The sequence below is a fragment of the Leptinotarsa decemlineata genome, unplaced genomic scaffold (assembly GCF_025532065.1).
Source record: "Leptinotarsa decemlineata unplaced genomic scaffold, Ldec_3_MD MMD2_P_RNA_scaffold_5, whole genome shotgun sequence".
Taxonomy (NCBI): Eukaryota; Metazoa; Arthropoda; class Insecta; order Coleoptera; family Chrysomelidae; genus Leptinotarsa; species Leptinotarsa decemlineata.
In genome coordinates this window covers 23,645,133-23,670,492 of record NW_027412532.1, presented here as the reverse complement: position 1 = coordinate 23,670,492, position 25,360 = coordinate 23,645,133, and the positions used below count along the sequence as shown (strand labels likewise).

The window sequence follows — 25,360 nt, the reverse complement described above, 5'->3', positions numbered from 1 at the left end:
TTGCCAACCGCTTTTTCGAACCCAAAAACATATCTAAAGCATGTTTTTTAGAATCTGCCAATTTACATGGTGATTCAGATAGTGGCACTTGTACCATAAATTTTCCATCAGAAGATCTTTTTGTTGTGTTAACAAAAATCTCTTCACATTTCTGCTCATCCTCAGACATGTAGTTGTTCAAGGAAGGAGGTTCCTCTATTGTCCAAAACTTCTCCAATTGATCGTGTAGATCAGAAGTCTGAGTAAGATTGTTGCTAACAAGATTACACTGTGTTATCATGTTTCCTGTGTGTCTACCTATAGATCCTGAAACAATCCAACCAAGTGATTTTTTTGTAAACTTGGGTTTTTTAGTCCCAACTTTATTTGACCAATACATAACAAAGAATAAAAAACTTCTGCTCCTAACAAGATATTTATTGGACTTGATTTCGAAAATCCAGGATCTGCCAATGGAAGATGAGGAGGAATATTCAAATGACTCACATCAATGTTATAGTTTGGAATGTTAAACGAAATTTGAGGAACAACCAAGCACATTATATTTTGTTTGAAATTATTCTTTATAGATTGAAATGTAATGTTGCACCTATTTTTTATTTCAGATACCGACTGGTTAATGCCAACAATTGATATCTGAATATTATCCAACTTAATTCCCAATTTTCGTGTAAAACTATATGTGATAATATTAGATTGAGATCCATTATCAAGAAGAACTCTAGCGATTTGAGGACAATTATTTTTATCCATCACATATACCAAAGCTGTAGACAATAGTACTTCATTGCCTCCATCATGTACTATATTTTCATTGAGTGTAGTTAATGTAGATGTGTTAGCTGAAGTGATTTGTGAAGTACCCATTTGAGGATCATCTGATCCACTTTCATTAATTTGCCTAGAATAATGTGTTTCAAGGTTGTTTAGTGACTCATCAATAGGTCCTTTGTGTTTTTGTACTTCATAGTGCAACAAAGTGATGTGTTTCTGACCACACGTTCTGCAGTTACCACTCAAACAATCTCGACTTATATGTGAAGCTCTTCGCAAACAATTTAAGCATAATTTTGAACGTTTAGCATATTCATATCTTGAACGCACACTCATTTTTCCAAATTTTTCACAATTACCAATTGAGTGGTTACCATTACAACAAGTACAAACTATATTTGACACTAAAGCCAGAGATTTACTAGGTTTAAAATCAGATTTGAATCTACCATGATTAGATTTTTTTTCAACATGACTATTTTCTAATGTTTCTAAAAGTTCAGCCCTTGATTTCAGAAATTCTTTGAATTCACTCAATGTTGCTAATTTGTCGCGAGGCCGCTCTTCTTCCCACTGACGTAGTGTGTTTGAATCTAACTTCCCACAAAAAAGAAATATTATAATTATGTCCCAAGAATCAATTTTCAAACCCAGACACTCCAGTGACCTCAAATGTTTTGTCATTGCATCCATGAGTTTCCGTAATTCGCTTGAAGACTCTCTCACCAAAGACGGTAATGAAAATAATGATTTTAGGTGATTATTAACTAATAACGATTCATTGTTATACCTATCACAAAGCAAATCCCATGCAATTTGATAATTTATGGCTGAGAATTCCAGTGATTTTATTATTTGCTTGGCGTCACCATCTAAAGCACCTCGAAGAAAATGGAATTTTTCAATGTTGCCTATAGAGTTATTCTCATGAATCAATGACTTGAATGTGTCTCTAAATTCCAACCAAGTATCTACAACTCCACTAAATTTGGGAATAGGAATAGGTGGAAGTTTAGGTTGTGACATTATAGCGTTAGGGGCTCTCAAACTGTGTATGGACAAAACAGATGCTCTTTGTGACATATTATCATCGAAATTGTCATTAATATTTACATTGAACCCATGCAAAGCTTCCTTGCAAATGGCTATAACTTTATGATAAGTATCATCAAATTCTTCCCTGATTTTCAATTGATTTTCCAAGTCATTTTCGTCTACCAACATTTCTATTGTTGTTTGAACTTCATTAAAATCTGATAATAATGTGACTGCATTCTTGATTCTATTTCTATCAAAGATATTTTTTCAATGAGCTGACCATTATTTTTTTTATCCAAATACACATCTACAAATTTCTTGAAAAGTGTTAGGCAAGCTTTCACTACACCCCTTTTTCTGTTTAGTGTTTTCATATCCTCTGCCATCGTATTTTTATTTTTGTAGGTAGGTAAATAGCACAAAATATGAAATAAATATTGAAAATAGAACAATTGCCAATCTATAAACACAGTCAAAAAAACAGCTTTAATAGGTATAGAGGAAAGTACATGCATAGACTCACTCTCGTTCTTCCAACAAACCAATGTATCCACTGCTCTTCGCCACCTCGAAGTTCACGTCGTTAAAAATCCTTCCGTCGCCGTCGCAGATGACGCCCACCGCCTATCCAACTTCAACACAGGCAATTCGTAAAAGTTGTCGCTGACAACCCCTCTGAACGTATCGGCAGTAACGGGCGATAGAGTTCAATTTTGCTAAGCACTACTTCTGGCGACAACTCGATGTGAGGGTGTTGCTTGTTGCTATGCGGTCTTTTACCGCGCTCAAGTGACTTATGTTTCGTGTTGAAGAACAATTTCCAAATTGTCTCAATAAATGAAAGTCTCAACCACAGATAAAAACTATCGGTATCCGTAATTTTCACTCTTAATAGCAGTATTATCCAAACTCGATGCACTGAATTATGCTCGAACTAACAGTAATCCAATGGTGAATGCTAAAAATTATCCAAATATATCCAGTTCACAGGAACAAATCCGACTCGAAGGACCAATGTGGACTGTATATAATTAATTATTCACAAGTATTAATGAAAGCCCAAGTACTTTCAACAATAATAATGAAAATTGTATCAATCAACTCTCTCTTTAGAGTCAAAGATTATCAAATCATCATGCCCATTGAAAAATGCCAATTATGTGAAGGTATGACATTTGTCAAATCCAAAAAAATCCATACATATTTAGCTTTTTCTCGTCAAATTTATGTTCAGTTCATTGTTTTTCACTCATTTTTACTGTAAGTATGATTTGTTATGTTATTCATTGGCAAAAAAATCCAAAACTCAATAAATTATAGGCCCTGAAGAAGTTCCCATTAGAAGCGGAAGTTTGGCAAATAAAAGAATTTAGATTTTTTGACTGAGAGACTCCGTTAATCCATTTTACAATATATATATATATATATATATATATATATATATATATATATATATTCGTTCTCTGCCTTATGACAGACTACTAAAATGGCTGCTCAGTGAATGTTTACAAATCAATCATCAATATCAATTTTACAAATGGTTATCGTTCTCAAAGTGTTTTAAAATGGTAAATGAATGTTCAGTGAGTTTTCAAACACTGAGAAATTGAAATGTCTCTCCTGGATTCCTTCTATCAGCAAACAGGTTCAGTGATGGCAGTTTGAGTTTATAAATGGTTTTAAATACCTTGAATTTTTCCTTTTGGTGCAGTGAATTGATCTGGTTCCAGCATTGATCATCGACCCCTTGGCTTCACCTTTCAACAAACTCCCCATCTCCTTGGTAACCAATTTTTGGAAAATTCTAGATGCTGTCAAAACCTTTTGATTTGTAAATTTTGGCACTTCACTCAAACTACACTTAGTTTATTTACCATTTGTACTCATAAACAAACTCTAATATCTAATTTTTACAATATTGGTTGTTTTATAACAATTCATGTTCTGTATTTCACAAAGTAAATTTTTGAAATTTGCATTTGGCAAAGTTCATGAGCTCCTTTCCAATTCTTTCACCTAGTAGGCTAGACAATATTTTAGCTACATGGTTTTTTCATATACTGAGTGTTTTTCCTCACACAAATTGAAACTCTTTCAAAATATTGATTTGGATAATTTGAATAAATTGTAATGTTGTATTGTTTGGCACCCCGAAAAAAAATCATAATACAAAAAAACTGGAATCAGTACAAAGTATGGCCTCCACGCTGGTTTATTAAGGCCCTACATCGTGCATCGACAAAATGAGATTGCCAATGTCTTGTTGAGGTACATTTGCCCATTCAGCGATTAAAAGCTCTCTCAATTGAAACGTTGTGTGAATGTTCCCCATATGCGGAGTAATTCTTCGTTGAAGCATGTCCCACACATGCTCGATGGGATTCAGGTCCGGTGATTGTGCTGGCCATGGCAATACATCAACTCCTTCGTTGGTGAGCCAGTCAGTCACTAGACGCACGACATGTGGACGAGCATTATCTTATCTTAGGTGGAAGTTTTCACCAACAGCACCAGTAAACGGACGGACGATAGGTAGAAGAATGGTGTCGAGGTACTGTCGAGCTGTGAGGGAGCGATTTGGAAAAACGAGATCGGTTCTGCCGCCGATCATGATTCCGCCCCATACCATTACTGTACCACCTCTGTATGTGTGGACTTCCTGGACGTGTCTCAAACGTTCATTATTTCCAGATCGTCTCCACAGTCTCACTCGACGAGAATCTGGATGAAATCCAAATCTGGATTCGTCTGTAAACAAAACTGTGGCCCAATCATTTGCATTCCAATTTTGATGTTCTTGACACCACTCTAACCTTCTACCGCGATTGCCTCTCGACAAAGATGGACATCTAGGTGGCCTTCTGTTGTGGAGATCTGCTTCATGCAGTCGATTTCTGACAGTATCACGACCAACGGTTACCTGGTGCGTCTGCTGCAACACGTTAACCAACTCAGGTGCTGTGATTGTTGGTTTTCTTCTTGCGGTTGAGACCAAAAATCGGTCTTGAACTGCAGTTTTAGCGCGTCCTCGCCCTAGATGTTGTTCGGCTGGACTGCCAGTTTCACGGAAACGCCGCCACAATCGACTGATAACACTTTGGGAGACCCCCAAACGAAGAGCTACATCATTTTGTCGCATGCCACCTTGAATAAGCCCTACAGCTCTATTCATCTCAGCCAATGGTAAGTGATGGCGTTCCATGTTAAAGCACAATATTTGCAGTTTAATTGCTGAGCAAGAACTGCATAGAATGTACAAACTCGACACTTTCAGATTATTCATTTTAGCCGAAAACCTACAGTTTGTAAAAAACTTGATGAAAAATTAGTTACGGTTTTTGCATATTTGTATATATATATCAGAGTGACCCATTTGAAAGCGGGCCACCTCTCTAAAACTGTTATTTATTATCCGATTCAGAAGTTTTTTTTTTCAATGGATAGAGCGTCAATAGTTCTATTAGAGTGCTGTGAAGTCGAAATATAAATAAAATTTTCAAGGCCTACTTCGAATTTTTTTCAAGGTCAAAAATCCAAAAAACATACTAGCGATTTTTTTATATGAAATTTGACGACGCCACTGGATTTGTGATGCTTTCAAATGGTTGTGACTGAAATTTCAAGATGAAATATGTTTTTTTAACAGAAATATAGCATAAGTAAAATTTTTATCACTTTATCTAAATATTTCGAATTGTCGTCATATTAAATCACAATATTATTAATAATATCGTTTAAAATGCTCTTTCACGTCGTTAGCAGTCGAGCTTGTAAACAGCAGTTATTCAAAATGGTGTCAAATTATGTTTCTTTCAAACAGAACTCCATAAAGTATAGAAGATAGTTATGTCCATCAAAACACTGCAGTTTTTTTGTCATCAGAGAAATGAAATATACATCTTTACATCAAATAGTAATCAATATTCAATAATCAATAATAACCAATACTGATGAAATAAATGAACTACAACAAAAAAATGGATTGAGATGAGAGTGCCCAGACATTAATTTCCGTACTTTGTAACTAATTTCCGATTTAATTCGATACGTTTATTCTACCATTTTCTAATGCTAACTAATCATAAGATTCGATCAAAATTCGATCATTGGTTTGGGGTAACATTTATGCAAGCCTGGTCTTATTCTTTCACGCAGTTCCTCTTTGGTGGTTGTCAGTTATTCCGAATATCTACATATCTTGGTTTCATTCAAACATGTTTGGGATGCCACATTTCGAAAATATTATTTTTATTAGAAGGCTTTGAAAGTTAAGTTGCCGTGGAGATGACAAGTCATTAAAATAAAAGACGAAAAGACACAAATTTGTCAGTATTAATAGTGAAGTTTATAACTCTTCAAGTACCTACACTAATAAAGAAGTATGGCAGATAATTTGACTTTGCAGGAGAAAATTGAAATAGTAAAACTTCGTGGTAACAACGACAGATCCGAAAGGGAAGTATGTAGAATTTTCAATAACATGCATCCGGAGCGTCGAAATATTAGCAGAGCTACAGTTGGAAGAGTAAACAAAATTTTCAATCAGTATGGAGCTGTTAGTAAACATATCCTGAAGAATATTAATACTGTACAAAGGCAGAGACGAAATAATTCTGAACGAATTCGAAATTATTTTAATAATAATCCGAAAACAAGTGTGAGAATTGCAAGTTTGGACATCAACTTACCGCGTGAAACAATAAGAGAAATCTTAGGAAATATAATAATATGAAGCCCTTTAAACCAAAGTTTCTTCACACCTTAGAAGAAGGCGATAATGAAAAGAGGATGGAGTATAGTTTATGGGCTCAAGGAGAATATCTAAATAACAGGAATTTTCTGAAAAAAATTTTGTTCAGTGACGAGGCAACATTCACAACCAATGGAACAGTTAATTCTCAAAATTCAAGGTACTGGACGGAAGAAAATCCACATTGGATAATAAATTGCAGAAGACAGTACTCCCAAAAAATAAATGTTTGGTGCGGAATATTACATACCAGAATAATTGGCCCCTTTTTTTTTGAAAACAATTTGAATGGTCAAATTTTTTTGAATTTTTTGAAAAACGAGTTTTCCAACGCTATGGATGAACTTCCACTAGCAGAAGAGGCCCATATTCTATTTCAATTAGATGGCTGTTCCATCCACAATAGCAGGATTGTTAGAGATTGGCTGGAAGAAAATTTTCCTAATCGGTGGATAGGGCGAAATAGTTCACTGATTGAGTTTCCCCCCAGATCCCGGACTTGACTCCACTTGATTTTTTTTTATGGGGCACCGTTAAGGAAAAAGTATACAAAACTCGCCCAACGAGCAAAGAGGAACTGCGTGAAAGAATAAGACAGGCTTGCAGAGATATCACCCCAAATCAATTATTGAATGTTTTGGTTAACATTAGAAAACGATATGATAAATGTATCGAATTGAATGGAGATTTGGTGGAACAGTCCAAAATTTAATGTGTGGGCATTGTCATGTTAATACATTCTTTTGTAGTGGTTCATTTATGGTTTTAATATTGATAATTATATTATGATATAAAGATGTGTATTTCTATTCTTTGACAACAAACTGCAGTGTGCTAATAAAGATAACTATATCGCACATAAAGTTGTTATGTTCTGAAGAAGTATTTCAAACCATATTATTTACAAAATTGTTATTTAATATACAACTATTTGAATTATTTTGACAGTGATTGGTATATTTTACTTATGCCATATTTCTGTTAAAAAACATTATTTTATCTTGAAATTTCAGTCACAACCATTTGAAAGCATCACAAATCCAGTGGAGTCGTCAAATTTCATATAAAAAAATCGCTAGTATGTTTTTTGGATTTTTGACCTTGAAAAAAATTCGAAGTAGGCCTTGAAAATTTTATTTATATTTCTACTTCACAGCACTCTAATAGAACTATTGACGCTCTATCTATTGAAAAAAAAAACTTCTGAATCGGATAATAAATAACAGTTTTAGAGAGGTGGCCCGCTTTCAAATGGGTCACTCTGCTTCGCTTCGAGAGGTGTAACTGATGTTAGGTTCTTCTTGTGGTGTTTTTATATAGTTTCGCTTGCGTAAGTTGTATGGATTTGTTACCTGTTTTTCTACCTGAGGGTTGTTGATGGCTTTTTGATGGCTTTTGGTAGTTCTCCTACCTGTTTTTCTACCTGAGGGTTGTTAATGGCTTCTGGCGGTTCTCCTACCTGCGATGGTTCATTATCAATTTGTGGTTGTCTTTGGTGGTTGTTTTTAATTATTGTTTTCCAAATCCTTGGGATGTTTAGTGAGTCATCCCTTTTGTTGATGAGGCCTTGCCTTTCGATTACGATAGCTTCCCTGATTTGTCGAATTCTTGGGTTTTGCACCTGTGCTATCTGTTTCGTGGACTCAAAATTAATCTTGTGACCTAAAACCCGGGCACCCTCCCAGCAGGAAACTACTCAAACGAGTCACACAAGTGCACCCGTTAGAGTAAATGAGGCGGGGCCGAGTGGAAATCCACCTATGGGGAGGAGTTCAACCAAACCTCCATCCAAACATGGGAGTAAACCACCGGCTCACACCCAGCCCAAGGCCGGAAAAACAGGTGTTTCTTAGGAGACGAAGACGGCCAACGTCTCGTAGAGTAAACTGTGAAGAAAGGCTGGACGTGGCTCTCTGAAAGCGAAGACAAAAATCGTCTCGTCAAAAAGATTAAAAAAATCAGCAGGCAACTCAGAGACAGCAGGTGTCCTCACCTCATTATCTGAGCCTACACATCCCTCGATCCCGGGAGAGGAAGGTGGAGGTGTCTTTGAGTACCCCCCATCTTCTCCCCCTAGGGTCGCGGAGTTTTTAAGTTTGCGGCAACACTTGTTATCTTCAAGTGTTTGCAGGCAAACTAACAACATGCCTAGGCCGCTTCATACGTCCTTGGAAAAAACTTCAAGGATGATTTATTCGACCTTGCCTTCCTGCAGGAACCATGGACAGGAAATACAGGCCAAGTAACTGGACTGAGCAATATTCCTGATGAGGTAATAGCGTGCCCTGGGGTGAAACCCAGAGCATCCAAATTTCCCTATCGGGCAAGAAGGGTAAGACGAATTTTATCGCCTGCTCCGCCTACTTTCCGGGAGATTTGGATACTGTACTTCCTCTTCCTGTTCGACGACTTATCGACTATAGTAAAAGGAACAAACTTCTAATAGTAATGGGATGTGACGCCAATTCACACCATACAGCGTGGGGCAGCACGAATATAAACCGTAGGGGTGAGTTACTCTTTGATTATATACTATGGGAGGGGCTGTCTGTAATTAATGTGGGCTCGGATCCAACTTTTGTCACTAGTATTATGCAAGAGGTATTAGATTTAACTATCAGCTCACATTCATTGAGCAACAAGATACACCATTGGTCTGTATCTGTATCAGACCAAAGATATATTCTTTTCAATATTGAAACCAGTAGTGGAATATCGTGACTCAAAATCTGCTGACTGGAGGGGGTATAAAAACTCCCTTCAATCGTACTTTGAGGACGGATTCAGTACTATTCACAGTTGTAATGATATGCATACAGTAGCGACGCAATTTCGCGAAGCAGTGATCTCATTATATCATGAAAACTGTCCACTCAGGGTCAAAAGAGATAACCGCAACTCTTCTTGGTGGAACAAAAGCCTTGAAAATGAAAGAAAAGAAGTTCGACGACTATTCAATCGAGCTAAAGAGTCAGGTAACTGGGAGCTTTATAAAACCACTCTAACGTCATACAACAAGGAAATTAGAAAAGTAAAACGGGAGTCTTGGAGAAGTTCTGTGAGAGTATCTCTGATTTACCTCGCAGCGCAAGAATTCACAAGATTCCCTCTAGAGAGTGGACAGCTGAAATTGGGTCGCTTAAACGACCCGATGGAACATTAAAAAAAATCTGTTTTTCCGTTAACCAGCTGTCGCACCCCTACGAACGACAACCCTCAGAAGTCGAAACTTGTGCGAGCTAAGGATTAAGAAGGTCTTACCTTTTAACGTGCATTCCTAACACGGGTTGGACGATAGCAAGTGAAGAACGATAGTTTAGACTAGGGCTTGAACCACCGACCAACACGGCAGTCAATTCAAGTGAGTGAACAAAGCACCCACGCCGAACCGCTTGGCTACCGACCGACCGCTTGGCTACCGACCGACCGCTTGGCTACAACCTCTAATAAAGAAACGTTAGAGCTTTTGATAGAAAACCACTTTCCTGGAAATCTGATTCTCGATAACAACAGACCGCCCATCTTGGAGGGCGCTAAACGCCCAAAAAAGAACGACTGGGACGTCGCAAGAAAGGTTATCATAGCACCGCCAGTTGAATGGGCTATCAAGTCTTTTCAGCCCTTCAAATCTCCCGGAGAGGATGGTATATTTCCAGCTCTTCTTCAAAACAGACTGGAAATAATTTTACCTGTTCTCACAAAATTGTATAGAGGTAGTCTGGTGTGGAACTATATACCACCCAGTTGGTTGCCAGCAAGGGTGGTATATATAACTAAAGTGGGCCGGAGAGAACCACACTTCAAATCGGTACGACCAATCAGCATTACATCCTTCCTGCTGAAAGGACTTGAGAGAATACTAGATGGACATAGGGTAGCATTATATGCATCCCCACTGAATAACCACCAGTATGCTTATCAAACCGGCAAATAGAGAGATTCAGCATTAAACAACCTCGTTGAGAAAATCTTCCAATCCCTTGACAAAGAGATCGGGGTTGCTGTATTTCTTGATATTGAAGGAGCATTTGACAATGTACTATCTGAATTTATTGGATTGTCTCTGGATAGAAAGGGTATAGAATCAACCATAACTGGCTGGATCTATGCCATGCTAGTAAACAGAGCTGCAACTACGACTCTTCAAGGCGAGGTTATCAGGTTCAGGGTCACCAGGGGCTGCCCTCAAGGTGGGGTACTATCTCCCCTTCTGTGGTCGCTCCTGGTGCATAGTTTGCTTGGTGCCCTCAACAGAAGAAAAGTTGATCTGTAAGCTTATGCAGATGACCTTGTCATCCTGGCAAGGTCCACGTCGGGAAGGGTAGCTAGTAAAATCCTCCAAAGCGCGTTGGACGTTGTTCACAGTTGGTGCCTGAGGAAGCAGATGTCTGTCAACCCCAGCAAAACTGTGTTAATCCCCTTCACCAAGAGAAGGAAATTGGACGATCTAACGCCACTTTTCCTCAATGGTGTGGTCATTCCATTTGGAACGAAGGTGAAATATCTTGGCATTGTCCTTGATAAAAGACTCACCTGGAACGCTCACTTGGAAAAAGTTTTACACAAAGCCAGACTGTCTCGATGGACATTTCGAAGAATTTGTGTTAAAACTTGGGGTTTAGGTCCCAAACAAATCCATTGGATTTATGTGATGATTGTCAGACCAATAATCACGTATGGTGCAATTGCTTGGTGGCCGAAGGCTTTACAGAAAACGGCCCAAGCGAAGCTCTCTGGCTTACAGAGACAGGCTTGTCTGGCTATCAGTGGTGCCATCAGTACCACACCGGCCATGGAGATCCTTCTAGATCTACCTCCTCTCCAAATTTTTCTGGAAAGAGAGGCTAGATGGACTGCATACAGACTTGTGCACATTGCCAACTGCACAAATCAATTCAATGCAGAGTGCAACAGACTGTTGTTTGACATTGGAAGTCACAGCATTCTGGAAATGACCTCTGACTTTATGCCTCAAACTGTCAACTACGAACTGACTTATAAAGTACTATTTCCGATTAGAGAGGACTGGATCCTGCGGAAGAAGGAACTATTAAGAGCAGATAGTTGTTGGTCACAGATGGATCAAAAACTCCTTCCGGTTCTGGTGCAGGTGTTTTCAGTCGCAGACCCAGGACAGAGTTACCTACCTGCCTAGCAACTCATGCAACTGTATTTCAAGCGGAAATTTACGCTATTGAATTGTGTGCGAAGAGATTGGATAAATCCAACCTCACTCACAAGTCAATAAAAATATTCTCGCACAGTCAAGCGGCGTTGGAAGCTCTTAGCTCCCACCGAGCAACGTCTAAATTGGTAGCAAACTGCCAAAAAAGACTCTCCTCGATAGGAAGACTAAACAGATTGTCTCTGGTCTGGATTTCTGGCCATACCGGCCTGGAAGGCAATGAAGCTGCTGACTCTCTCACAAAGGAGGGTGCTGCAAGCGGCTTCATTGGACCAGAACCTGTCATTGGCATCGCTTTGGGCTTTGCCAAACAAACACTTTACACCTGGATGGCAAAAAGAGTTATGGACTTCTGGCAGAATCTTCCAGGATTGGCTCACTCCAAGGCGTTTATTCACCCTTTGATGCTTGATTCCAAACAGTTGTTGGACTACAGTAGGGATGAACTACGATGTCTAACATGCCTTCTTACAGGTCACTGTCATTTGAATCATCACATGCAAAGACTTGGACTGTCGGAAGACAGTGTGTGTCGCCTCTGTCTGGAAAATGATGAAACTGCAGAGCATATACTTTGTGCCTGCCCGCTGGGGACCGAATCAGGTTTTTTTGGTTCAGCAGATCCGTACTCTCACCATCTGACCTGAAACACCACTCACCATACAAACTAATCGGCTTCGTTAAGAAGCTGGGTTTATTTGGCCGAGTGTGAATAGGTGTGAGCCACAATAAACCCTTATGGTATGTGGCGGAGGGTCGAATAGACCCACTCATTTTAGACCTACCTACCTACCCACCTCTTTTGAATTTGGGTTAATAGTAATAATAATTTTTATGAAGAGTGATTTTTTAGTGCTACCTTTCTTTCTTAGGAAGATTGAGTTGGATGAATATGGAAAAGTAAAAAGCTAAAATTTTTCTTTCACAAATATTTGTTTATTATGAAACATGGAACTTAACAACAAGGCAAGCAATAAACTAATAAAATATAGAATATTGAACTTACTATAGATAAAAAAAGGCGTCCCCTAAAGAAAATCATTTTTGGAGAAAAATATTATTTTGAAATTATGCATCAATAAGTTCCACTTGTTCACTATTCCGTTTCTTTCTAGAAAGATTTTCGAAAATAATATATGTCAATATCCCCAAAATGCCACTAATTATAATTAAAAGTATTACTGTCAATATTAACAAAATATTTGTCTCTTCTGTTATGACATACGAATCAAACTTTTTATCATACAAATATCCTGACGAATTGTAAAACTCTTGATTCACTTTGAGTTTTTCTAGATAATTGTAAAATCTGCTCTGTTCAAAACCTTCGTTAAAATACTTATTCATCACACTTTTTGATATTTCTTCGTCCAATATATTTTCAGCATTTTGCAAATTTTCCAAATACTTAACGAAACTACTATTTTTGAAGTCTTTGTCGAAGTAGTCATATACGTTTTTATTGAATTCAATGGTAATATTCTCAGCATCAGTTAGATTTTTCAAATATTTGTAAAATTTGGTATTCTCGAAGTCCTGGTTGAAAAATTTATAGATTTGTGAATCGTTAAATCTCAGAGATTTTTGTTCTCTCATATTTTCCAAATACTGATAAAAGTTACTTTTCTTAAAATCACTATTGAAGTACTCATGCATGTCGTTCAAGTTAGATTCCTGATTAGACAGTTGTCCTAACTTATTAAGAATTATTTTTTCTAGATTTGAGCCAATATTTTCTGAAAAACCTGTAGACACATTCGAATTGTCTAAACAAGAAATACCATGAACATTTGAAGTATTTCTGGCGTCCCCATATGCAATATTGACACTCTTGCTTCTGAGATCATGTATTATTTCAATCAGATCATCACACGTGAAATTATTGCCATCCAAAGAAATATTTGACAGATGTGGTAGATCTCTTATGAGTTGTTCAGAATCTAAAGACTTGATCTTATTACGTTGAATATACAATTCTCTTAAATTCACAAGAGAGTGCAAAATATCTTTTTATAGTGATGAATTTGTTGTTGGATATGTCAAGAATCCGTAGTTTCTCCAAACCCTCCAGAATTCCGTGATAAAATTGTTCCAAACTATTGTTTGCTAAATTCAAATCTTCCAAATTCGACAGATGAGAAAAAAGTCCAATGGGAAGAGAAGATATGTTGTTATGTTGAAAATTCAATATTTTGAGTTGCGTTGAGTTGATGAAAGAATCAGAAAATAATTCAGAAATGTTATTGAAACTCATGTCCAAACTAATGAGCCTGGAATTCGTATTGGAGCAGGATATTTTTCCCAGGGATTTCAATAGATTTCTGCTAACATTAACACTCACTAATTCTGAAATACAGAAATTCATTGTAGATATTCTGTTCGAGCTTAAATCAATATTGATAATTTTGTGTTCAATATTTCCAATACTGATATCTGTTATTCTGTTGAAACTCAGGTCGATGTATTCAATTTCGGCAATGTTCTGATCCAGAATTGACTCATTGAAAGTAACCAAAAAGTTGGAAGAAAGATTCAATGACTTCAAGTGGATTGTCCCAGCCAAGCAATTTGCTCCTAAGGTCTTCAAATTATTTTCAGATAAATCTAAAATCTCCAACTCGGATAAGGAATTGAAAACTCCAGGGCTGAGTTCCTCAATATTGTTTCCTCTTAGAAAAACTTCTTTGAGAGAATGTAAAGTATTGAAAGCTCCTGGTAATAATTCCTCTATATGGTTTCTTTCCATGCGAAGACTGGTTATAAATGGAAAATTTGAGAAGGCTGTGGAAGGTACCACTGAAATGTTTGAGGATGATATTTCTAACAAGCGAGGACATCTATCACAACTATACTGAGCAATTCTTGGTGGCAATGGTAACTGGATTCCAGAGCACTTTATTGATATGTTTTCGACAATTGTTTCATAACGATTTCTATAATGATAGCCACCATTATAAATTTGTTTTTGTATAGTTTTTGCAGATTCATCACAGTCAGGTTCTGCAGACGCCCCCAATGAATTGAATGATACGATGATGATCAGTAGTCCAGAAGCGTACCTGTAAAAAATTCTTTGATATATCGTGATGATCAAATAATTGATGAATTATTTTTATACACTGCAGTTTTATATATGCAGTTGATTCAGTAGAATATATCAATGCGCCACCTGCGGACAAACTCTTTCGGAAAGATGCATACGACATGCTCAAGTTGAGGTAAAAAAACCCTACCCTTGCCTCTCATGTGAACCTACTACTCTGCAGACACGTGTGGCAGATACCCTACGGAAAAAAACAACTAACCCAACTGATGTCGTGCAAAAAACTGAAGTAAAACCACCAGACACCTGTGCAACGTCTTCCATTTTGAAGTAACTTCCTACATATGACAAACTGAAATTAATTTCATTTGGTTGGGACGACTAGCGATATACCGGTTTCGGAGTACTAGTTCCTCGTCAGTACCGGAAGGTCATTTCAAATGGAGTAATAATTCCAACTAGTCATTAGCTATATCTGCAGTTGATTCAGTAGAGTGTACTACCGCGCCACCTGCCGGCAAAGTCCGGAAACAACTCCATCATAGTCCGTGGTAGGAGTCAGAATGAATACGCATTTTCCGGACAGGTGCATATGATATGCTCAAGTAGTGGTGAAACCACCTCACCCTTGCCTCTCATGTGAACCTTCAACTTTGTAGGTACGTGTGGTAGATACTTGACGAAAGAACCACTTCTAACCCAGCTAATGCCGCGCGAAAAGTTGAAGTAACACCATCAGACTTCATATATATGAAAAACTGAAAATAATTCAATTTGCTCGGACGACCACCAATAGATCGATTTTGTACTACTAGCCCCTTGTCAGTTTCGGAAGGGTCATTACAGGTATCTCCCACACGTACCTGAAAAGTCGTAGGTTCACATGAGAGGCAAGGGTGAGGTAGTTTCACCTATACTGGAATGTGTTTATTGTTTATTGAATGTGTGAATGTATTATTATGTTTACTTATTTCTACACTCTCATAGGCATCTAGATGCCTGTTGTTTTTAAATTGTCTAACTGTTCCCCCCTGTTGATTTTATGAACAACAGGAGATAACGGCTATGGGTAACCCCTACCTGGCAAACCTGTTCATGAGCAGATTCGAAATGGATACCAAAGGAAAGTCCTATATCCTAGGATATAGCTAAGGTATGTGGATGATGTTTTCGCGATATTCGATAACAAAAAATCGAATATTATTTTAAATAACAGATTTCCATGAATAAAATTCACGTATGAGTTAAAAAATAAGAAACAACTTCCATTTCTTGACGTTTTGGTAATGAGGAAGCAATATGGAGGGCTAGAGCCCATGATGTATTTAAAAAGGAAACAAGCACGTACAGTGCTTGACAGTTCACAACACTGTGGAGAGCACAAACGTGCTGGGCTAAATTGTTTAGTGCGTCGTCTTTTGACTTTTCCTTTCACAGATGAAAGGTTTACATGAGAAAAACATACAATTCAGGAAATGGCAACCAGTTACGGTTTCTCAAGGCGTATTTTAGATGATATAATAGGGAAAAAAGTTTAGATTAAGAATAAACGAAATTTCGACTTCCAAAAACCACGAAAACCAAAATAAATATATCAGTCCCATATCACCAATACACGAAGAACTTTGGAAAATTTTTCAAGAAACTAGGTATGAAGGTGGTTTTTAAAACAAATCATAGATCATAGAGTCTTTTAAGAAATCTAAAAGACAAGATCGAGAATTCGGCAAAGTCTGGAATTTACGAAACTAAATGTAAGGACTGCTATGCAAAATAATATGGATAGAAAAAAAAGATCTTTCGAAATAAGATATAAGGAACACTTAGCACACTAAAAATATAGAGACCTGAAAAATCAGCAGTCGCTCATCATATTTTGCAACAAAACCATTTCATAGACTTTAGTTCGTTAAGATTAGTTAGACAAGTTAACAACAGGCATCTAGATGCCTGGTAGACAAAGCCCTCTCGAAAACTATTTTCATAACATTGAATTACACAAGAGAAAATTACTTTCGAAACAACTAACATTTATATGAATATTGAATTATACAAAAAGAACTTTTTCTTATTCAGTATATATTATAAACATTCGATATAGGATTGAATCAGATATCGTTCACAGAAACGCTTCACAATATAATATATATGTCACGAATGAATTGAATCTACTTAGTCATCGATGACAGTACGTAATGGCATTCATTCGTTCATTTGATTAAATCCTAGCCATAGGAATCTGGTTTTAACCTGATCATGCCCAGAATTATTTTTTGTTGGAAACCATTCAGTATTTCTGTATATATTCATTTGGGCATTGAATAACACAAGAAAAATGTTGGAGAAAAATATAGACTTATGATTTTCAACTTTTGATGTGGGTCATTAACGACCCCTCGGGCTAATAAATGTGATGAAATATGAAAAATTCTGTAATTTTTTTCATTTATTTTGTGAAACTAACAGATAGGTTACTATTCATGATATTGCAAAAAACATTTATCATGCAATGGAATATTGCATCGATCACAAGATTTATTTGTTTTGCTTCGACATAATGCACATCTTCTTCTTTTTTGTGTGCATTTTATGAGATGCTGACCGGATGAGCGAAGGCTTTGAGGTATCATACTTTTTCAGTTAGGATAAAACAACCTTTCTTCTGAAGGTCAAGTTATCATGCTTTCATACCAATTTTATTGAAAGCACCCAAACATTATTCATAGAAACGTCAAACATACAATAGACAATAGGTATATACCACTTTTTACTTCGTATACAATAGCCACAAGGAGATGCTAAAACCCAAAACGAATTGACTTTTGCCATATGAATTTCTTGTATCCATTTCTTCTAAAATAAGGATTATTGACTCAATCGAAACGGCTGTTTGGATTGCATATGCAGGAAAATTTCCTGCATATGCAATTGGCAATACAACTGAAAGAGTCGCCCCTCAATTTTGTAGTAGCTATCATCGACCTAAAGTCAATGATATTCCATAATTGAAAATCGGAATTCTTTCAGTGTATTTCATTCCTCTTCCTTTGGAACAATCCTGAGAATAATATCTGATTCAATTTCATAACGGATTTTTTGGAGTATAAAACTGAATAAAAAAAATTGTTTTTTGTATAATTCAAAGGTCATATAGAAGTAGTTATTCCGAAAGTATTTTTTCTTTCGTGTAATTCAATGTTTATAGTTTCGAGAGGGCTTTTTCTTCCAGTTTGTATCTGAAAATTATTTCTCTGCATGATCTACATATTATTGTATGAAGTTAATTTTGAAATTGATTGCTGTCTTTCTTTATTTCAAAGATTCCCACATTAAAATATACCCTTCTCAATTTTATAGCAGTTACCTACTCTACTCAGGAATTGAAACTGGAAGGACTTACCGAACAATCGAATATTGTAACTCGTGGAAAGTTTGATTTTGTGATTGCTATAGACGTATAGAAAATACGTCACAGTTGTAATATAACGCAAGAAGCGTTGCAACGATAACTGTGGCGCAACAATTCTGATAAGCTATTTGATAAGTTTCACACAGCTGTTGCGGAACTGCAGGCGTAGTTAATAAAGTTATTTGATGTACGTATGATAAATATAAAAAATTAATTCAAACGTAATAAAATTGTATATTGAACAAGTTTCGAAAGCATTATTTTTCATAAGATTGTGACAGTTAGGTAGCATCAGCCACTTGAGTTTGGTACATTAGCGTACCATTGAAGATAATTGTTCACACTGTATTTACAAATATACATCAAATGTAATGTCAACACTAGGTTCACAATTTTTCACTAGCCCTAACTAATTGGTATTCAGAAGAAAATCAAATATCAAATAATTGAATATTCTCAAATGAGTTAATGAAGGAAAGCTTAATGCATATGAATAACTAGGTAATTAACAAATCCCAGTTTCAAAAATTATTGGTTAGAAAAATCTTCCTAGGTTACAATTTTGGAGATATTTTGGCGTATAATTTTCTGATTTTTGCCTCAGCAAAAAAATTACAGTTTCATATAGTCGGCAATATTCATATTGACTTCAATATTTAGAACACCTTCAAGCATCGAAAACTGTGATAAAGTGAGAAAAAATTTCTCGAAGTGGGTAAAGTACTATTTAAACTTTGTTGTGCTATGCTGTCAAATACTTATATTTGGATGTCTGTTGTATAAAATCTAGCGCCAAATTTTAGTTTTCTTCATCTTTAATTTCGGGGTAGGTAGGTCTAAAGTGGGTGGGTCTATTCGACCCTCCACCGCAACCCATAAGGGTTTATTGTGACTCACACCTATTCACACTCGGCCAAATGAACCCAGCTTCTTGACGAAGCCGATCAGTTTGTATGGTGAGTGGTCTTTCAGGTCAGATGGTGAGGGTACGGATCTGCCGAACTCAATGACCCTGATTCGGCACAAAGTATATGCTCTACAGTTCCATCATTTTCCAGACAGAGGCATGTGATGATTCAAAATGACAACGACCTGTAAGAAGGCCTGTTAGACATCGTAGTTCATCCCTACTGTAGTTCACCAACTACATTTGGTATCAAGCTTCGAAGGGCGAATAAACGCCTTGGAGTGAGCCAATCCTTGAAGATTCTGCCAGGAGTATATAACTCTTCTTGCCATCCAGATGTTCAGTGTTTGTTTGACAAAGCCCAAAGCGATTCCAATGACAGGTTCTGGTCCAATGAAGTCGCTTGCAGCACCCTCGTTTGCAAGAGAGTCAGCAGCTTCATTGCTTTTCAGGCCAGTATGGCCAGGAATCCAGACCAGAGACAATCTGTTTAGTCTTCTTATCGAGGAGAGTCATTTTTTGGCAGTTTGCCACCAATTTGGACGTTGCTCGGTAGGAGCCAAGAGCTTTCAACGCCGCTTGACTGTCCGAGAATATTTTTATTGACTTGTGAGTGAGGTTGGATTTATCCAATCTCTCCGCACATAATTCAATAGCGTAAATTTCCGTTTGAAATACAGTCGCATAAGTTCCTAGGCAGGTAGATAACTCTGTCCTGGGTCTGCGACTGAAAACACCTGCACCAGAACCGAAAGGTGTTTTTGATCCATCTGTGAACCAACAACTATCTGCTCCTGATATTTCCTTCTCCAGTAGGATCCAGTCCCCTCTACTCAGAAAGAGTATTTTTTAAGGCAGTTCGTAGTTGACAGTTAGAGGGATGAAGTCAGAGTTCATTTCCAGAATGCTGTGACTTTCAATGTCAACCAATAGTCTGTTGCACTCTGCATTGAATTGATTCGTGCAATTGGCACGTCTGTATGCAGTCCATCTAGCCTCTCTTTCCAGAAACATGTGGAGAGGAGGTAGATCTAGAAGGATCTTCATGGCCGCTGACGGTGTGGTACAGATGGCATCACTGATAGCCAGACAAGCCTGTCTCTGTAAGCCAGAGTGCTTCGCTTGGGCTGTTTTCTGTAAAGCCTTCGGCCACCAAGCAATTGCACCATAAGTGATCATTGGTCTGACAATCATCACATAAATCCAATGGATTTGTTTAGGACCTAAACTCCAAGTTTCACCACCTTCGACATGTCCATAGAGGCCGTCTGGCTTTGTGTAAAACTTTTTCCAAGTGAGCGTTCCAGGTGAGTCTTTTATCAAGGGCAATGCCAAGATATTTCACCTCTGTTCCAAATGGAATGACCACACCATTGAAGGAAAGTGGCGATAGATCGTCCAATTTCCTTCTCTTGGTAAAGGGGTTGTTTTGCTGGGGTTGACAGACATCTGCTTCCTCAGGCGCCAACTGTGAACAACGTCCAACGCGCTTTGGAGGATATTATAAGTTACCCTTCCCGAAGTGGACTTTGCCAGGATGACAAGATCATCTGCATAAGCTTGCAGATCAAACTTTCTTCTGTCGAGGACATCAAGCAAACAATTCACCAGGAGCGACCACAGAAGGGGAGATAGTACCCCACCTTGAGGGCAGCCCCTGGTGACCTTGAACCTGATAACCTCGCCTTGAAGAGTCGTAGTTGCAGTTCTGTTTACTAGCATGGCATAGATCCAGCCAGTTATGGTCGATTCTATACCCAGATTCTAGCCAGAGATTCTAGCCAGAGACAATCCTATAGATTCAGGTAGGGCATTGTCAAATTCTCCTTCAATATCCAGAAATAGAGAAACCGCAATTTCCTTGTTGCCAAGGGATTGGGAGATTTTCTCAACGAGGTTATTCAATGCTGAATCTGTCGATTTGCCGGTTTGATAAGCATACTGTTGGTTATTCAGTGTTATTCAGTAATAATTTCGGGGAGTACAATCCAATTCATTCAGTTTCCATTTCACACACAAACTTCAGATAGTACAAAAATACTTGATAATACTTTGGATAGACGGAAAGCAAAAATGGGAAACACAAGAACGGTTTCTCGGCGGTAACTGCGTGAAAAACTTTCACACAATTGGTCACTCTGACCAATTGTGTCTCATGTGTTTATTGGTGTTTTCATAGCAGTCGCATAAAAATTAAACTCACGTGAACACGTTGTCAACCGCAGATTCTATAGATGAGATGATATGTATGTACCATAGAACAAATTTGACAGGGTTCCATTTGTGAAAATATAGACCGCAAACCCATGGTGAATTCTCAAGCATAAAATAATAATAAATTTACTCTCCTCTTGACATGTATGCATGAAAATACTCAATCGGAAATTGAATGAAATGAAGTTCATACAGAACGAAATAAAAATACCACAATAACAAGTTGTCGCAATAAACAAATTAATGTTTGAGCTTTTTTCAAATCGTCATTACCTGAGTAAATACACTTTTCCAATAGAAAGTCACTCAAAGTTTTTCAAAGCGAAATAAAGCCTTCGTTGTTTTAACATTTTCGGAAAATTGGTTATACGGGATGTGACACAGGTACGTTTAAATATTCTAAAGACGTATTCTGAGACAATTTTAAGAAAAAAGTCCACATAAACTTGTGTCCGGGAGTGCTTCGTTTCGGAGATACAGGGAGCTGGAATTCATTGGTTTTGTTCGTTTTTTAAAAACAACTTTCGCAAAAAATAGGTTATATGCACGAAATTTGGTACACAGGATTTTCTAGACGTGTGAAATCATGTTTTCGTATTAATTTTCATGTAACATCTAGAGGGCGCTGCGTACGCTATAATTATTTATTTCAAATTGCCCTAAATTCTTTAAAGGGAACTTTTGTATTTTCACTTTTTTTCACACACCTTTTTCAAATGGAAAAGGAACACATCCTGAACAACGGAATATTTATAAAATGTTTATTAAAAAATCATTCGATTTCGAGACACAAATAACTGAAAATTGCAAAAAACTTATGACAAAAACCAAGCATTTTTGAAAAATTTCATCATATTGTATCTCAAAAACGAATGATTTTTTTGTTGAACATTTCAAAGAAAAAAGTTGTTTATTTTGACGAGATCCACCACATACTTTTTTCAAATGTTTTCAGCAACTTCACTTATCGCCCTAGGAGCTAGAAAATTGTAAATATTCCGAAAAGGATCCCCTTCAGCTTTGTTGAGAAAATGTATATGTGAGAATTAGGTTTTTTTATGAAAAGTACCAAAAGCTCACTGTCAAAAATTTGAAATAAATAATGACAGCGTACGCTACGCCCTCTGGGTGTTACATAAATATTAATGCGAAATTATGATTTCCAACATTAAAAAAATCCGGGTACCAAATAACGCGCAAATAACATATTTTTGGCAGAAGTTATTTTTAATAAATGAATAAAAAACAATTTCAACACCGAAACGCAGCTTTTCCGGATACAAGTTTATATAGACTTTTTTTTCTTAAAATTGTGTCAGAAATACGTCACTTGAATATTTCAACATACTTATGTTACACCCTGTATATCCTAGGTCCAATACAATTAGAAGAGTTTGGTGTAATATTGAGTGTCGCATATGGAACGTGAAAATTATTTTCTTGCCTGTATTCAATGCAAGAATATTGTAATTTTTATGAAGAAAAATATATGAACTTGCAAGATGTAAACTTTTTATGAAGGTGACATATTTTTTACATGAATGATTGCAAGAAACTCCTACAATTAGTCTCTTTTTTTGGCTAATGGAAACATCCTGTGCATGGATGGTATTACCCCACAGACACAATTCATACCTCAGTCGTGAAGTAACTTGACAGTGAGAGAAATTAATCCACTGATTTTGCTCCAGTCCCTCTTTTGATATCATAAAAAGAAATATGAGGCTACCTTTTTGGTACTAAGTGCTCACAATAAGATTTCCAATTAAAAAAATTCATCAACATATACACCTGAGAATTTTTTGGTTTCTGCAGTACTGCCCTTCAGTTCATTATCACATGTGATATGTGATTGTCTAGTATGAATTCATACGATTTGTGTTTCAGACTGGTTGACATGTAAGTCATTATCACTATAGTAGGCAATTAATTTGCATTTCACTTCTACACTGTTACCCTCTAAATCTGATAGAATCAACGCAAAATCGTCAGCATATGATGTGTACATTTCATTTCCTAAATATATTTTTATATCATTAACGAGTAAAAAGAGCATAGAACCTAAATTTATCCCTGTGGCACTCCCAATTCGAGTTTGAGTTTTTTCTGAAGTTTTTTTTGGTATCTCATCATTATATTAATGTCTTATGCTCACTTACTGGGTTCTAATTTGTAAAAAATCCATTCAAGTGCAATGTCCCTGCATATGTCTCTAATTTCAGTAATAATTCGTCATGATTTACACAATCGAAACCCTTACTGAGTTCGCAAAGGACCCCAACAGGGCTCTCGCCTACCTCAGTCAGGTATACAATTTTTTATAATATTGAGAATACACCCTACATTTTGGAAATTTTCAAATTTATATTCAAAAGTTGAAAAACAATATTTTTTGTGTTATGGCTTTAGATGCCGCGTCCCGCGGAGGCCTATTTTCGGTGGTAAATTAAAATTTTAAATAATAAAGATACAGTTTCGGCAAATGGTACATTTTTTGTAAATTAGCTTTCCTTTATTTCAAATTTCTCAATTCTTTATGGTTTTTGAAATATTTTCCCGATTTATTTTTCACCATTTTGAACTCATGAACTAGACTAATATATTCAGACAACTCCGAAATGTCCATGGAGATAAAGGAAAGACAGTCATTACCAATAAAATAATCAATATCTCCATTAGGAAACATATAATTGAAGGATTATAAAGTGAATTTGGTGGTAGTGAGATTATACTTTCTTTTTGTTCACATAAGAAAATGTATTATAAACAAATGTGGCGTATCCCAATACATTGATTAGCAGATTTTGTGAAAGGGAGAAGCGTCAAGTGAATTTCAAGATATGATGTGAAAAACGGGCATCATAAAAAAAAATTGTGGAAGAAATCAAATTGAATCATACAAATTGTCTAAAAAAAGCAATGAGTTATAAATGCAATTTCGTACACTTGAAGTTATCATATTTTTTGTTGAAATCTTTGCGCTGAGTGAGTCTGCAGTTTCGAAAAGGCGATTTTATCCTGCAAAAAATGTTACACGTGAAATGCGTATTAACGAACATTTGAATTCTAATCATTGAGATTCATGAAGTTGGTGAACCTAATTACAACATTTTCATACAATGTATTTCCACATAACAATGATCTTCCACTACTTTTCAATTGCAAACAATTCCAAAAATAATAATGAAGGCACTCAACTTATCTTACCTGCTAAAATACCACTCAGACATTTCAATGAAAACAGAGTTTCAGGGACACATAAAGCTATAAAACAAATCATCCACTGGAATGCTTCAGACAACTCGCAAATGACTAGTAATTATTGTTATCAACAGATTATAAATTATCTGTTTGCAATGGCCATTGAATGAAATGACAGTGAAGGATAACAATAAAGGATATAAAGATTCGTTTCAACTCAGGAAAAGGCGTTGTCATAATGAAAATGTTGCAGATTGAACATGATATCGTCCAAGTTTTTTGATATGTTTGTCAAAAAATTCACCTACTCCACTCATACGGTGTAGTAGGTGAACATTTTGAACATCTGATTTAATGTAGTAGTTGTGCGTTTAGGGAAGATTTTGAGAAAGCATTTGAGAATGCATCTAGAATTTTGAAAACTATTCTTTCAAATGAAGTATTGTTTATAAATACAAAAATTCTATTTTTTGCGGAATGCGAATGAATTGATTTCATTTGTTAATGTGAAAACCATAAGTAAATGAAAAAAAATCAAGAAAATTTACACGTATCACCGAATGAATCAGTACCAGTTACACACCAAAACAAGAACAAAAATCATGTTGTACAGCAGACAATGCGTTTTTGAAATATAGAGGATTATTTTCATCAATTACCGCATACGGCTAATATTTTCTCCAATATTACCAATTGTATTATAATTGTAGAAAATTATGTTTCTGTATCCACCGTGAGGATAGTAAGAATACGTCTGGAGACCACAATCTTCAACATAGCAACTGGTAAAGAAGCAATCTACTTTTATACAACGCATGTCCATCAAATAACATACCTGA

General features: G+C 36.6%; 1 protein-coding gene across 1 annotated transcript; it reads right to left on the bottom strand.

Annotated features, from left to right (window-relative positions):
* Positions 1-12,663: 12,663 nt before the first annotated feature.
* LOC111516634 (uncharacterized) lies at positions 12,664-24,664 on the bottom strand. The gene is made up of 2 exons (XM_074169710.1): positions 24,528-24,664; positions 12,664-14,806 (listed from the first exon to the last, which is right to left on the bottom strand). Exons 1-2 carry the CDS (start codon positions 24,548-24,550, stop codon positions 13,705-13,707), a joined length of 1,125 nt encoding a protein of 374 aa, XP_074025811.1. The 5' UTR covers positions 24,551-24,664; the 3' UTR covers positions 12,664-13,704.
* Between the last annotated feature and the right edge of the window lie 696 nt (positions 24,665-25,360).

Excerpts from the sequence above, each read along its gene's own strand:
- LOC111516634 (XM_074169710.1), bottom strand. The coding sequence starts at position 24,550 with ATGTCTGAGTGGTATTTTAGCAG. Across the intron at positions 14,807-24,527 it reads TCTGAGTGGTATTTTAGCAG|GTACGCTTCTGGACTACTGA; the intron begins GTAAGATAAGTT and ends AATTTTTTACAG.